The sequence below is a fragment of the Mastomys coucha genome, unplaced genomic scaffold (genome assembly GCF_008632895.1).
Source record: "Mastomys coucha isolate ucsf_1 unplaced genomic scaffold, UCSF_Mcou_1 pScaffold22, whole genome shotgun sequence".
NCBI lineage: Eukaryota > Metazoa > Chordata > Mammalia > Rodentia > Muridae > Mastomys > Mastomys coucha.
Window position 1 is genome coordinate 123,028,854 of NW_022196905.1, and position 14,761 is coordinate 123,043,614.

The 14,761-nt window shown below is 50.9% G+C and overlaps 1 protein-coding gene across 2 annotated transcripts in view; it reads left to right on the forward strand.

Moving 5' to 3' along the window:
* Positions 1-14,761, forward strand: part of Adgrd1 (adhesion G protein-coupled receptor D1) — a 117,006-nt gene that overhangs the window by 89,516 nt on the left and 12,729 nt on the right. For both annotated transcript variants that reach the window (XM_031338066.1, XM_031338067.1), the window contains 5 exons: positions 766-869; positions 1,901-2,012; positions 2,333-2,486; positions 10,970-11,036; positions 12,242-12,308. In XM_031338066.1, coding sequence (XP_031193926.1) covers positions 766-869; positions 1,901-2,012; positions 2,333-2,486; positions 10,970-11,036; positions 12,242-12,308 — 504 coding nt within the window. The remainder of the gene's footprint in view (positions 1-765; positions 870-1,900; positions 2,013-2,332; positions 2,487-10,969; positions 11,037-12,241; positions 12,309-14,761) is intronic.

Genomic DNA, 14,761 nt, shown 5'->3' on the forward strand with positions numbered 1-14,761 from the left:
AAAACCCAAAAAACAAAAAACAAAACCAAAACCCAAAAAACAACAAACAAACAAACACCCCCCCCCCAACAACAACAACCAGCCTTCACAGAACAGGGATGGGTACCAGATCCTGGGGCATGCATGGGAACATCAAGTACAGGCTACTGGTTGCCAGTGGGATGAATGATCTGTTTACATATGTCTTGCATGAAAGATGGTCTGTCACAACAGATGTCAGTCTAGGTGACCACATGGGTGTCCATTAAGAGATGGTCCCAAGGGCTTGTGTGTGCCTGCCAGTGAAGGCAAGCACATGGTGACTGCCAACTGGGGATTAGCAATACTGAGGACAAGAGACGGAGGTAATCCTCAAGGGGTCAGCATATTTTCTCACCCAGCACGCTGTGTGTAGTCTTCCTAGCTTTATGTCTGCGAATCCACTGGTACCCACTTCAAGCCCCTCACTGTTGCTCCTTGCATTTCATAGCCAGAGGAGGCACCTGTCTCTGAACACTCTAGGTCACCCATTCAGACACAGCTGGGAGCATGGTGGTAATACAGGTCAGGCAGTTTAAGTGGGGAAGCCAGGGGATATGGTGTAACAACCCAGAGCACGGGAAATGCCAACCCTGAAGTCCAGTGTGGTATAGCCCTCTCCCTGTGAAGCAAGGCTTGGAGATTGGCATCACAAGGTCAGCACTGTGGGCGAATCCACTACGGCACCATCCCAGGCAGGGGATGGGTCGGAAAGCCAGCCTCCCACATCTCCTTCTGTTCCTGCAGCTCACACGTGGACACCAGGTGGCGCTGTCGTCCATCAGTTACATTGGCTGCTCGCTGTCAGTTCTCTGCCTGGCTGCCACGCTGGTCACCTTCGCAGTACTGTCGTGAGTCACCCTCTCCTTGCATCCCCAGGAAGTCTAGCAACTTACTGGAAATATCAGTGCATCTTGCCACTTCGGCCTTTCCTCTGTCTGTCTCTGAAGACCCTGGCGGGGTATGGGGGTGCATCCTGGCCCTGCTAGTAGGGCTGCATATGTGACTATGTGACTGTTCTCCGGTGACTTTCACTTTCATACCTGAGGTGCGGGAAAGATGGAAATAGCGGGACCTGTAGGGTAGGGTCACCAGGTTTTAGACATGCCAGAAAGGTCTGGAAAGTCCCACCTTGGCACTTGAGTTCCAGTGGGATCTGAGCCAGGCAAGAGCTAGCCCAGGCATCCTTGACTGTGCCCTCTTCAGCAAGCAGTGGTGCTTGGCTTTGAGGCCAAGTTATGCATAAATGCCTTTGGATGGGGCCCATCAATAACCAAGAAAGCCAAAGAATAAATAAATGCCTTCTCGAGCAGTCTGCCACGTACAAGGAGACAGTGCGGAGGTGAGCATGTTGGGGTGGGGGTTGGGGGGCCAGGAAGTTCTCTCTGTTGGTTACCATCCAGGCCTCCACGCAGACCCCTGCCAGGAATGACTATAAAAGAATGGCAGGTCCTGCAGCCACCCCTCCTGTATCCAAGAGGCATCCTCCCTCCCTGCTGCCCTCCATGATACCCATGATGTCATGGGATGTATTTTCTGCAGGTTCTAACCCAGAATTTCAATTTCAATTAGTATCCTCCATCTTCCCCACCCCTTCCCTCACAGTGTAGGGGGGGTGTGAAACAGAAGAGGGTCCAGGGAAGTTAGATGAGCTACTGAACTTCCAGGAAGGGCTCAGGCTATGCAGGGTAGCCGAGGCTATGAAAGGAACTGGGAGGCTAGCCAAGAATAATCGGGGTCCAAGCAGGGAGCTATGGCATGGGCCAGGGTAGGGGCTATGGAGATACCTGTGCTTTCTCCAAGAGAAGTAGGTAGGAGACTCGAGTTGGGGTAGGATGTTGAGGCTGAGCTCCAGGACTCACACCTGCCTCTCTGTCCTCAGTTCCGTGAGCACCATTCGGAACCAGCGTTACCACATCCACGCCAACCTGTCCTTCGCTGTCCTGGTGGCCCAGGTCTTGCTGCTGATCAGCTTCAGCATGGAGCCTGGCACGGTGAGTAGTTGCTGATCCTCGGCCTGCAGCTGTCCCTTTGCTCCCAGGTGTCCGTCTCCTCAGGAGACTCAGGGTAGTGGACTTGTTGGAGTCTCTTCCTGAGTCACACGGGCGCTGGGAGTGGGCCTAGCTGGAGAGTGGCAGAGTCACGGGCTCTAGAAGAACGTTGGACTGAGAAACTGAGCCTTTGCCTCCCCAGGATGAATATGAGGTCATGCGGCTAGAGGTGTCCCGGGAATAAATACGAGTAAGCAAGCAAAACCTTAGCACAGCCCCTGTGTATGCTGTGGTCTCACCCTGTACCTTTGCTTGCTTCCCAGGTCCCGTGCCAGGTGCTGGCCGTCTTCCTGCACTACTTCTTCCTGGCTGCCTTCGCCTGGATGCTGGTGGAGGGGCTGCACCTCTACAGCATGGTGATAAAGGTCTTCGGGTCAGAGGACAGCAAACACCTCTACTACTACGGGATAGGCTGGGGTATGTCGTAAGGGAGGGGCGGAGGGCAAGGATAGGTCGGGCATGTGGTAGGAGTGGGACAGATGGCGGGGGTGGGACCTGTTAACATGGGTTGGGAGGGATGAGGTGGGCCAGGTAGGTGTGGAGCCGATGTATGGAATGGGTTGGCAATGAGGTAGAGCAGGCGAGTGTGCGACAGGGTTTGGTAGAGATGGGCTGGGTTTAGATAGAGATGGGCTGGGTTTAGGTGGAGATGGGATGGGATGGGGGGATCGGGTGTGGAGGGACACTGCTGGAGATAGGATTGGTCAGCGTTGACGCATGGCATATTAATGTTCCACTGACTTGGGAAGAGTCTGCTCTGCTTTGGGACAATGTGTTCGATTTGTGTCAGGCTTAGCTAGTTCAAGGTGACATTTGAGTTCTCTGTTCTGGCCTAGGTCTTTTCTCTGTTTGCTCTGCTTGTTTTTTTTTTTTTGAAGGGAGGAATTGATGTCACTCGGCCTGGTCCCGTTTCTTCTCTGTCTCTGCCTTCCTTTGTGTTAAGTGGGTATTTTTCCTGTGTGGCGCTTTAATGCTCTTAATGAGCTCTCCCTGTATTTTCTGGGTTGTTTTCTTTAGCAGTTGCCCCTGTGCTTCCTGTATGCATTTCAGCATATTAAAATCTATTTTATGTTCCCACTAAATTACAGTGCGACTCGGAAGCGTTGCTTTTAAGTGGTTCTATTACTTTATCCCTTTTTCTGCAGTTATTGCTACACATATCACAACTGCATGGGGGGCCACAGGCTATGGGGCTATGGCATCACTTTATCAACCTCCCCTCTAACAGAAGCTGAGAGAGGAGATGGGATGTGTCTCTGCAGGGTGTGTCCTGTTACCCATCAGACGTACCACGTCTGGTCCTCTGGTCTTCTGCGGACGTCCCTGGGAGTCTGAATTGCCGTCTGGCCTTGCTACCACGCTCCCACACAGCTTTCCCTCTCTCCCTCCCCTGTGTGCCTCCGAAGCTTATTACATTTCTATTTGTTATGGACCTAATAATGCAGCTCTATAAATGTCATTTGATATTATTGCTTTTTAACTCAATTGAGAGAATAGAAAAGAGGAGGGCACCCGACTCTACCATTGCTTATAATTTCATAAGTGATTGGTGTCGTGTGTGTAGGTCTGTTTCTTCGTGTCTCCATGCATCTGTGTGCGTATCTGGGTACACGCATGTGGGCGTGTCTCTGTGTGTGCGTCTATCTTTCTGTATGTGTGTGTGTGTGCATGTATCTTTGTGCCTGCCCTGATGTGCATGTCTGTGCATGTCATTGCTTTGGGTGCCCGTAGCTCTCTTCCCTGACCACTCTCTTTTCTTTCTGAATCTGGTGAAGCAGGTATTCTAACCACATGCTCTGTGGGTTGTTTATCCAACAGCGTCCATCTTGCCTTCATCTTATGAGGTGGCTGTGCTGGACATCGATGCTTTTCCTAGGGACACCTTGTGTTTCCTCATTGCCTCTGTCTCCACTGTTGGCCCTGAAGTCCCCTGTTCATTCTCTCATGTCCTGGAGCCGGAGGGCTGCTTTTCTCCCATCTCATTCAGTTTCCACTCCCTTTCAGCCTCTGCACTCAGTCGGGACCTGGCTGCTTCCGTTCGGAGCTTCCTGGCCCTTATCAACTGTTGACGCAACCGTGGTGCCTTCGGACACCTGTTTTGCTCTGCTCTCCTCTCTGACAGCCTTTGGTGTCCACCGGAAGTGCCATGGTGTCTGAGCTTCTCTGGGGACCCTGCTGGCTCCTGTTTCCTCGGATCTCCATGTAGCATAGTCTGCGTGGTCTTCAAGTCCCCTGACTCTTCCTCTGGCTGCCTGGCCCCTGCCAGCTCCTCTAGTGAAGTTATCATTCCAATGATTATACTTCTTAGTTCCAGAGTGCCCATTGGATCCACGTTTCTCCTTTAAAAGAAAAAAAAAGCGTCTGCTATCAGACACGCTCTGTTGATTGATGGCTTTAGTTACTTCCAGTGTCTTCATTGGCACTGGCCCCTCCCAGGCAGTTTCTTAGATATGTTTCTTTTGTGTGGGCCACACTTTCGGCAATCTTGTGTGACTTAGGACCTTTTGGATGATATGGTTTGGGGCTCCGGGCCTCCTCCTGGGGTGGCTGCCTGTCCACTGGCCCACTACTCTGTTACTTGGATTAGAGGGGAGGACAGCGCAGGTGTCAAGAGCCTCCTTAGGATGGAGCTTTCTAATGCAGAGGTGAGGGCTTAGGGATTTTAGCTCTGCAGCAAGGAATACCCTGCAGGCCTGGGCTGGGCAGCTTGGGAGAGGGCAGAGCCACACTCCTGTCACCAGCCAGGAAGCAAGTGCCTCAGGTCTCCCTATTCCTACAGTGACTTCCTGGATGGTCTTGAATTAGTTTATCTCTGTCAGCTGCTCACACTTAGGAAAGTTTGCAGGGGCTCTGACAGTTTCAAAGATTTGACCCTTACTATCCGCCATTCAGAGTCTCCCCGGGCCATGGGTGATGCAATGTCCTGCCTGGTCTTGGCTTGTTGGCTGTGTCGACTCTGGCTCATCCAAAGGAGTCCCAGTCAAGGGCAGCAGAGCAGCTTCCTACAAGTATCATGCTAAGGATGGGCACCCACCATTTTTGCAGCTATTGTAAAACATGGGCCAGGCATCAAAGACCTGCTGCTTTTTTTTTTCTGCCTTCCTTCAAATAGGTTTAATTTTCTCAGTCCTCATTATGCAAACAACAGATTAACTGTGTTTACCGTGTGCGCTTTGAGTTGGCAAATGCCATTTATTTGAGCCTGAAGTGGAGGCGGTGACACTTGACACTTTCCCAGGGATTCCCTGGAGAGACTAAAGCAGGGGACGTGGGTGGGCGGCTGCCTCCAACTACTGCAGGCCATGCAGCTGGTACCCACAGTCCCCAGTGGTTCCTGTTGCCTCACCACTCAGCCTGGGTGATCCATCACACGGCCTATGTATGACAGACACAATGCCAGAGTCCACTGCTCTCCTGCCCCTCGGTGAGGCTGATCCAAGTGTGGCCTGCTTCTTCAGTCTGACCCAAGTAGGAGGTGACTCCTTCCTGTAACTTCTGACTTCTGTTAGGAAAGATCTAGACATTGACAGGGATGGCTACCTGCATCATACTAGTTTCTTCATGGAGAACAAGTCATTCTGATGGAGAGGGGCAGGGGATCGGGGCTGTTAGAGCATGGAACGTGAAGGGCTTGTGGGGTGGGCATGTGAGTGAGGGTGTGAGTGTGTGTATGTGTGTGAATGGGTGTGTGAGTGGGCGTGTGAGTGAGTGAGTGTCTGTATGTATATGTGTGTGTGAGTAGGTGTGTGAATGGATGTGAGATGGGTGTGTGAGTGAGTGTGAGTATATGTATGTGTGCGTGAATGGATGTGGGATGGGCGTGTGAGTGGGCATGTGAGTGAGTGTGTGAGTGTGTGTATGTATATATGTGTGTGTGTGAATGGGTGTGGGATGGGCCTGTGAATGAGTGTGTGTGAAGTGCGTGTGAGTGGGTGTGCTTGTCTGCTGTCTCCTATCTAGAGGAATATTTTACTTGATCCACCAATGTTGAAGAAAAACGAGCTATTTACCAATATTAAAACATGAAGGACATTCCCTACAATGGCAAAATCCCTTTGAAAAAAAAAAAAAAACCAAGGAGGCGGGGCATCCTGCTTCTCAGTGTGGTAAGTGCTGGAGTTTTTCTGATGTCCACCTATGTGGTCCTCACAGAACTCAGTCTGCAGCCCTGCTACAAGCTCTCTACAAAGAGAACGGCCAGGCAGCTCTGACCCCCGCAGCCTCCATCCATCTTCCCATCATCCTGCCCTTAATTAATTTCGTCAGGAGCCCGTGAACTGTGTCCTTCATCTTCTCTGGGCAGGGTTGGCTTCTGGCCTAAGTACTGTCCATCTGCAGGCAGCAGGTTTTTAACATCCCAGCCCCCTAATGATGAAGGAGCTGGGACTGACCCAGGAGACCCCGGTTCAGGCAGAGACCACGGGAAGACAGCCTTTTCCCCTCGGGTCTCTTCCCACCAGTGCTTCAGCCTGCACAGAATTGAAGCTTTTAGAAATGCAATGCTGTTTTGAAGCTGGGGGGGCGGGGGGGGGGAGGAGACACGGAGTCAGTAACAGGTTTGGTGGCAGCCGTGACCTGCGCTGGGGACAGGGGTTTGTGAAATCAAGGGGAACAGGTTGTATCCCTGGGGAGATGAGGGACTGCAGTGCCTGCATTTTGATGCAGCCAACTGGAATTTGATTACCAACTCAGTGAGGAGAGAAGGCATGAGGTTTATTGCTCTCTATTGAACTCCATGTCTTCTGTGAAGTCCTCGTCGTCTAGGTTGAGACCCCAATGAAGTAAATCTGTTCCAGGCCTGCCTTCCTCTTCATTTCTATTTAGGAAGCCAGCTCAGCCTCTGGGTGGTGGTGGGGTTTAGTTAGGGTTAGCTCGGTGGTGCTTCCTACCTTTGGTCAGGTTTAAATGGTGTCCTAGCTATGGTTACTATGGCTGCGATTAAACACCAGGACCAAAAAGCATCTTGGGGGGAGGAAGGGATTTATTTCACTCATAGAACAGTTCATCATCAAAAGCAGTGAGGGCAGGTACTCGAGCAGGGTAGGAGCCTGGAGGTGGGAGCTGATGCAGAGGCTATGGAGGGGTGCTGCTGACTGGCTTGCTTGCCTGCCTTGCTCAGCCTGCTTTCTTACAGAGCCCAGGACAACCAGGGAGAACACCATCCGCAGTGAGCTGGGCCTTCCCCCATCGCTAATTAAGAAAATGTTCTACAGCTGGATCTTATGGAGACATTTTTCTCAGTTGAGGTTCCCTCCTCTCTGATGTCAAGTTGTGTCAAGTTGACCTACAACCAGCCAGTACAAATGTCAAGCACTGATTTCATGTTTGTAAGGCCTGTCTAGCCATGGAACAGTGTCAATAAGAGGTTAAGAGTCAGAAGTCCAGAGCCCAGAGTGGAGAGGTCACCACTTGGAGCCAATACATAGGAATCCAGTATGGAGCCCATAAGAAACACACACTACTGCCTCCTGCCACTCAGAACAAAGTCCCAAGAGTCTCACAGTTCACACTTTCCATATGTGGGACAACAGCAAACACGGGAAGGGGGCATCAGTGGTTTCCATGGGAGATCCCCAGCTCCTTTCTTGCTCCTAGCCAGCATTCCCCTGCAGTAGTTCCCCCAAATATGTCTACCACCTTCCATCAGGGTCTCGGGAGGCCAAAGCTATTTATAGGACAGCAGTAGGCTGGTGACCTCTGAGAGGTCACCATGTCCCAAGAGGAGTGCATCTTGACCAGAGAGACTATGTCTGTGGTGACAGGGCTTGAAGGACTCTGGAAAAGTGACACCAATTGCTGGGGTTTGGGGAAGACAGCTTCCTATGAGACATTGGTGGGGACAGGTAGGGAATCTGAGCATCCAGAATGCTGGTTATGACTAGCATCATACACAGGGATCAGCGACACACACAGGGCTTTGCTGTTCACATGCATCTCGTGTGGCTCTTGCAATAGCCCTGTGCAAGCATTCCACGGTCTCCATTCCATAAACAGGATCATGGAGGCCCAGAGAGGTTCAGCCAGCTGAACTTCTGGTGTATCCTCGGGAAGGGAGCCGGGTGTCATTTAACCCTATGGCCCCTGGCTCCTTCCCTTTGCTCTCTTGGTCTGCCTCCACTCTCTTTGTTTTTCTGCCTGTGATTTTTTTCTTCTTAATCTCTGATGGGCAAGAATTTAGAAACACGAAATTAGATTCCCAAAGCAGAGTACATGAATATATATATATATATATATATATATATATATATATATATATTGTCACACACACATACACAAACACACATACATATGAAGAGAGAGAAATGGATGAAGAAGCTCCTTTGAGCTTTTCACCTCTCTGCTCTGTACTGTCTTCCTATCCATCTATCCATCCCCCTGCTGTCCTCCTGGTACTGTCTTCCTATCCATCTATCCCTCCTCTTGCTGTCCTCCTGGCTGCTCCTCATTCATTACGTGATTCCATAAAGCCACAACCTGGGACCAGCCCTCACTTCTGCTGTCCAAAGCATTGGAGGCAATGCTGCCATCTTGGGTGGACCATGAGAGTTTGACGTAAAAGATGACATAAGATTGTGTCTGGTGTACCACCACACACCTTAGTGTCTTCTTGATGCTTGAGGCTCTGACTGCCTCCAGGAGGGACCAGAGAGTCATCGCTAGTATTCCCATGAAGAATCACCATGGAGAAGTAGCTATCCTAGTCCAGGGGCACTTGCAGGGGAAGCTGAGGGTGACCCAGATCCACAGCACGGATCCCATGCTGATTATCTATCTCAGAGACTCCCTGATGTCCTGGGTATCGATCTTACTTTCAACTAGTCTCAAGGATGGGTGAGAAACATCTTTAAAAGAAGCAGCTAGCCAGGTATGGTGGCACATGCCTTTGATACCAGCACTTTGAGAGGCAGAGACAGGTGGATCTCTGTGAGTTTGAGGTCAGCCTTGTCACAAAGCAAGTCCAGGGCAGCCAGGGCTCTGTTAGACAGAGAAACTCTGTCTCCAAAAAACAAAACAAAACAAACAAAAAGAAGGAGGAGGAAATGGAAGAGGAGGAAGAGCAGGACAAGGGGAGGCGGAGGAGGAGGAGGAGGAGGAGGAGGAGGAGGAAAAGCTAGACCCAAAACTATTCTTTTGGTATAGAGAATGGAGGCATGAAGCCAGCTGTCTATAGGGGGCACTAGAAAGCTGTGGGGTGGAGACACTAGAGTGCTCTCCCACAAGCTGGTTGAAGTTTAGAAATAGTTTCCCCTAGAGCAGTGGTTCTCTACCTTCCTAATGCTGCAAACCTTTAATCAGTTCCTTGTGTTGTGGTGACGGTCAACCATAAAGTTGTTTTGTTGCTGCTTCATAACTGTAATTTTCTTACTGTTAGGAATCCTGATATAAATATCTGCCATGCACGATATCTACCATGGGACCTCTGTGAAAGAGTCATTTGACCCCTGAAGGGGTCGAGGCCCACAGGTTGACAATCCCTGTTCTACAGTCCTTTCTTTTGAACATTATCCTTGGAGGGATCTTGCAATGGAGTATGGAGTCACTTCTTTTGGCTCTTTGGCCCCTGTCAGGGGAGGCAAAGGGCACTAGAGCCTGTAGAAGATGCTGAGTGTCTGAAAGCGTTGGCAGAAGTCGAAAGCAATCAGCCTGAAAATTCAGGTGTGTTTCCCAGAGTGAAAACCTGTGCCACGGCTGAGCTAAAGATCGCGCCGAGCGGCTTCCTCCTCGTGGAGACTAACATCTGAATATAGATATAAATCCTCTGAACTTTGAAAGTGCAGGGAGCGGTCAGCTTGCTCTGGGCTGGCTAGCTCTAAAAGCAGTTTGACCCGGAGTCCTTTCTTGGCAGGGAGATGGAATGCTGTGGGAATTGCTGGTCTAAATGTTTTTTTTTCCAGTTTGTTCTTAGACCTCAGTTCTACTGCCTCTCCAGAAGTCTCACAAGGCTTTGCAAAACAAATTCAGCTTAAACTGGCTTAGGCACCAAGGGAACTTAATGGTTCCTATAGTCAAAAAGGCCCATGGTGGTGAGTTCAGATCTTCATCTATGGGCTTCCACAACGTGAATTTGCCTTTCTTGATGCCTTCATTGGCAGAGCCCTGAGCTTCCCTTAAGTCCCCCCGTGGTGCTCCATGGTGCTATGGTGGCTGTACAAGCCCCGACTGTCCCACCAGTGTCCCCAGGGGGAACATAGTTCTTTTTTCCTCTCAGTCTCAGGGGCAGTCCCTTCTGGAGTCTTATTGGTTCATCTGAGTCACATGTTCATCTTTCAATCCATTGCTGTGGCTACAGGGGATGGATGGTCCACTGAGCCAGTCGTGGGTCACACTACCTGAGAGCAAGGGAGGAGCCAGCCTCTTGGCCCTATAGATGTGAGACAGAATGCCTGGCTGGAGAATCGTGGGCTCACACACTGGCAGCATGTGCAGTCTAGTGCAGCTGATCCAAGACTATCCCCTTCCTCTGCCAACCTGTGGAGCGCGGGGTGTTCAATAGAGGCCTGGGCCTCTGCCTGCCAAACATCCAGGGCACACATCCCTGTTAACACTCACGAAATGTACTTCACCACTAGCACATGTGTCTTGTAGGTCAGTTGACTTAGCTAGGAATCGTGTCCCAAACAGGACACCAGCCTTCCCTTCTTGTCATCGTGGGTCACCCTGCCCTAAGTCCTGGGCTATTGAATATACCTAGGTTCCTATGTAGAACCAAAAGAAGGTGTGTGTGTGTGTGAGCATGTGTGACCTGTGGCTTAGGCCTCAAGATCCTTGTGCCTAGCAATACTCCATGCCCAGTGCTCAGCCAGAGTCCCCAAGTGCACTTGCCACCAGGAGCTGGACATGGCATTTGTGGACAGAAGGGGAATGGAAGCAGGTCATGTGACGTCTCTGTCTCTCCATAGGGTGCCCTCTCCTCATCTGCATCATCTCCGTATCATCCTCTATGGACAGCTATGGGACAAGTAACAGGTAAGCGACCCTGTGTGCTCAGAGCTAGTGATTGACAAGCCTCCTGTGGAGAAGGGTCTGGAAAGTGCTTCACAGTGCTGATCTCAGATGCCCACATTCACCCTGGTGCAGAGCGGGCACCAGCTGGCTCCCCCAGGCCTAGGCAGTGGGAATAAGAGCAATCCCATGTGCTTTTAGAATCAGTAATGTAAACTGGGCAGTGGTGGCTCCTGTGGGAGGCAGAGGCAGGCCGATCTCCAGGTTCAAGGCCAGCCTGGTCCACATACTTAGTTTCAGGACAGCCAGGGCTCCACAGAAAAACCTTGTCTGGAAAAACAAAACCAAAAAAAAAAAAAAAAAAAAAAACCAACCAACCAACCAAACAAAAAAAGGGAACCATAGTGTGGGTATTACTTTAGTCCAAGATTTTTTTTTCTTTTTTATATTTAGTTATTCATTGTGTATGTGTATGCATGTGCTTCTATGTACATGCATCTGTGTATGTGTGGGCACATGCCATAGCACCCATATGGAGGTCGGAAGGCAACCTTCAGGAGTCAGTTCCTTCCATTTACCACAGATCCTGGGGTACTAGCTCAGGTCATCAAGAGGCCCCGCAGCAAGGGCCTTTACCCACTGATCCCTCCGATGGGAATCTTTTAATCCATGTGCTTCTCCCTGAGGCGTGGCTCTGGTCATCCATGAAGCCCATGTTGTAGCCTTCAGGCCTTTCTTGGATGATCAGTAAGTGTGCAGCATCCAGTGGAAGAAATATGAGATTATGCAAATGACCATGGCCTGGGGTATTCAGGCAGATGGGTCTTAGAGTCCGTGCTTGGCTGGGAGGCCTGGGCCACAGGCCCAGGGCAGATGGGCAGGTAGCCAGCCAGTTTCCTGAAGGCACCTTCCTGGCCAAAATTTGTCTTGCTCTGCAAAGACCCAAAGCCAGTTCCTGGTGCAGCTTTTTGCTTATTGTGGTAGCGAAACTGAAATGTACTCTGGGCTTTGGCTGGATTCGTCAGAGGTGGCTGACCCAGGCATCAGTTCTGAGAAGGAGACTCATGAGATCACCATGGGAATGACTTGGAGATGAAGAGTGGGAGTCGGAGTTGGTATCTAGAGCCGAAGAATTCTTTCTCTGTGCTGGGGCCCTGCCATTGCTGTGGCTGCGGGGTGGAGGTACCTCCATGGACAACAATGCACAAGTAACTCTTGTTTCTCCACAGCTGCTGGTTGGCTCTGGGAAGCGGTGCCATTTGGGCCTTTGTGGGCCCCGCTCTGCTGGTTATTGTGGTAAGTCCCCCGACTTCGAGGGCAGAGCCAGACAGGTCAGGGGCAAGGCCATTTGAACTGCGCCAGGCTCCCTGAAGATACACCCCAAGATACAACCTCATATCGCCGGCCACTCCTTTGTTTATGCTTGCTGTTCCTCACCCCCAGGGGGTGAGTGACTCTGAGCTTTGGTTCCATAGCCTCAGGAAGGTCCTGAGTTTGGAGCAGCCCCAACAAGCCCTCAGTATACCTCCTCAGACCCAGAGGCATGCACAGACTTCTCAGAGAGTCCCAGCCCTCCAAGGCTGGCTGGCGTGTTTGAAGGACTTCTGGGGACCCCACACGTAGGTGAAGAGTCAGAGAAAAGAGACCGAGAGGATGGTCAGGGACATAGAGACTGACCGTTATCAGTCACACAGCTCCACAAGGGGCACCTGCCCATGGCTGAGGAACTCCTTGTCTGCCCTGCAGCTATTCTCTGTGGCAGTGCCAGCCACAGAAGCAGCCAGACCCACACAGCATTCTCGTAACCATGGCTACCTCTTTCCCACTGACCTCGGTGCCCGAGTGCTGATGCTCATGTCTGAGGATGTGGGAGTTCACAGACGACTTGGTGTAGTCATAGAGGCCAGGACCTTCCCCACGAACACACCCTGGGCAGGGCTTCTTGTCTAGTCTGAGTCATAATTAGTCATAATTGAAGTTCCAGAGATCCTGCCCTTTACCCTGCTATCTTTACAGGGTGTTCCGTCTGTCCTTCATAGGTCCCCAGGGGGTGGGACATTACTAACCAATCCCAAAGGGTACCCCTTGTATGCTGGTTTGCTAACCTTAAGATGGGATATCCCAGCCCTACCCTGACAGCAGGAGAAAAACTGCCCTCGAATCTCGGGTGACACCAGACTTCATGTCTCACCACATAAAGGATGGGTGACCTCATCTGAGGGCCACCCTCTCCCTCCATCTGTTCATACACTCCAAAAAGCTCATGACCCCATCCCTCTCCTTTCCTTTTCCCAGCTGTGAATCCATGTGGCCACCCCTGTTCAGTGGTACTGGTTGAGGCAGGACCCCGGTGGTTAATTATAAAGGAAACGGAGGGACATGCTGAACGTCCTCATGGAAATTCCTCTGAAGCTCTCATGCTAATGGGCACAATGGCAGCTTCTTGGCTGAGGGTTTCCAGAAGGCAGCAAGTGAACTGTCCTTGCGTTGCCCTTTGGGGGTGGGGAGGCCAGGCACTGTCACTATGCATGCGTGACCATTGTGGTCCTAGCTACAATTTGTTGAGCTTGCTGTACCTTTTTTTTCCCACTGGAAATATAGGCCCAGAGCTGTGGAAATAATCTCCTCTGTTCTTGGTGGGGTGTGGGGTGGAGTAGGGGGCCATGCTAGCTTTGAGGTTGCTAGCTAGGCTGGGGTCCCGGCTGAGGCTGGCTTGGCCAATCAGTCCCCTGAGGTGACCTGTGACTCCCAGGGCTTGGTTGCTGTGATGGGCAAACTTGCATAGCCTCTTGGGAAAAGGAACCTCGAGGAACTGGAAGCTGTGACCCAGCAGGGAGGAACAGGGGGTCTAGAGAGAGTCCCATCCAGCTTGGTGGGAATCACCTTTGAAGAAGATGGTAAGATCTCAACTAGGGATGAGGTAGAGCCAGGCTAATAGGGGAAGCTTTGAGCATCACATGGTGTGGCTGAAGACTTGAGGTTAAGAATGACCGAAAGCGAGAAGTGTGCTTTAGGTAGCACAAGTCCTGGGAGTCAGAGCCAGGGCTGTGTGAGCCTGGAACATACATGGGTCTTGAGTTTCTGATGCTGGGATGAGAAGGATCTGCATCCAGTGCCCTTCGGCACTGGGTGTTAACGTCATCTGCAGAGGCTTAGTTAGAGATCACAGCTTGTAAACCCTCCCAGGTTGCTCTAGTGATGGCTAATGTTGGGTCACTGGTGCCTTCCTGTACAATGGGGCGTGGCAGAGCTGAGAGGGAGGTGTGGAAAGCCTCTAAGGCAGTGGTTCTCAACCTGTGGGTTGCGAAGCCTTTGGTGGTAGTGGGGCACCTAGTGCCCAATGACCTTTTCACAGGGGTCCCCTAAAACCATCAGAAAACACAGATTTTTACACCACGATTCATAACAGTAGTAAAATTACAGTTATGAAGTAGCAACAAAAATAATTTTATGGTTGGGGGTTGCCACAACACAAAGAACTGTATTAAAGGTTAGAAGCATTAGGAATGGGGAAGGTTGAGAATGCTGTTCTAAGGGATCCATGGTAAAGGGCAGGCAGCATGACCATGCCTACTTTGAGGTTGGATTTTGGGCCACTGCCATGCCCGCTGATTTACAGTGTGCTTGCAGCTGTTCAGCAGTGCTGAGACGTTCTGTGGCAGACACTGTAGCCTTCAGAGCTGAAAGTATTTACTACCCAGCCCTTGGGAAAATAAGAAGGAAGGAAAGAAAGAAAGAAAGAAAGAAAG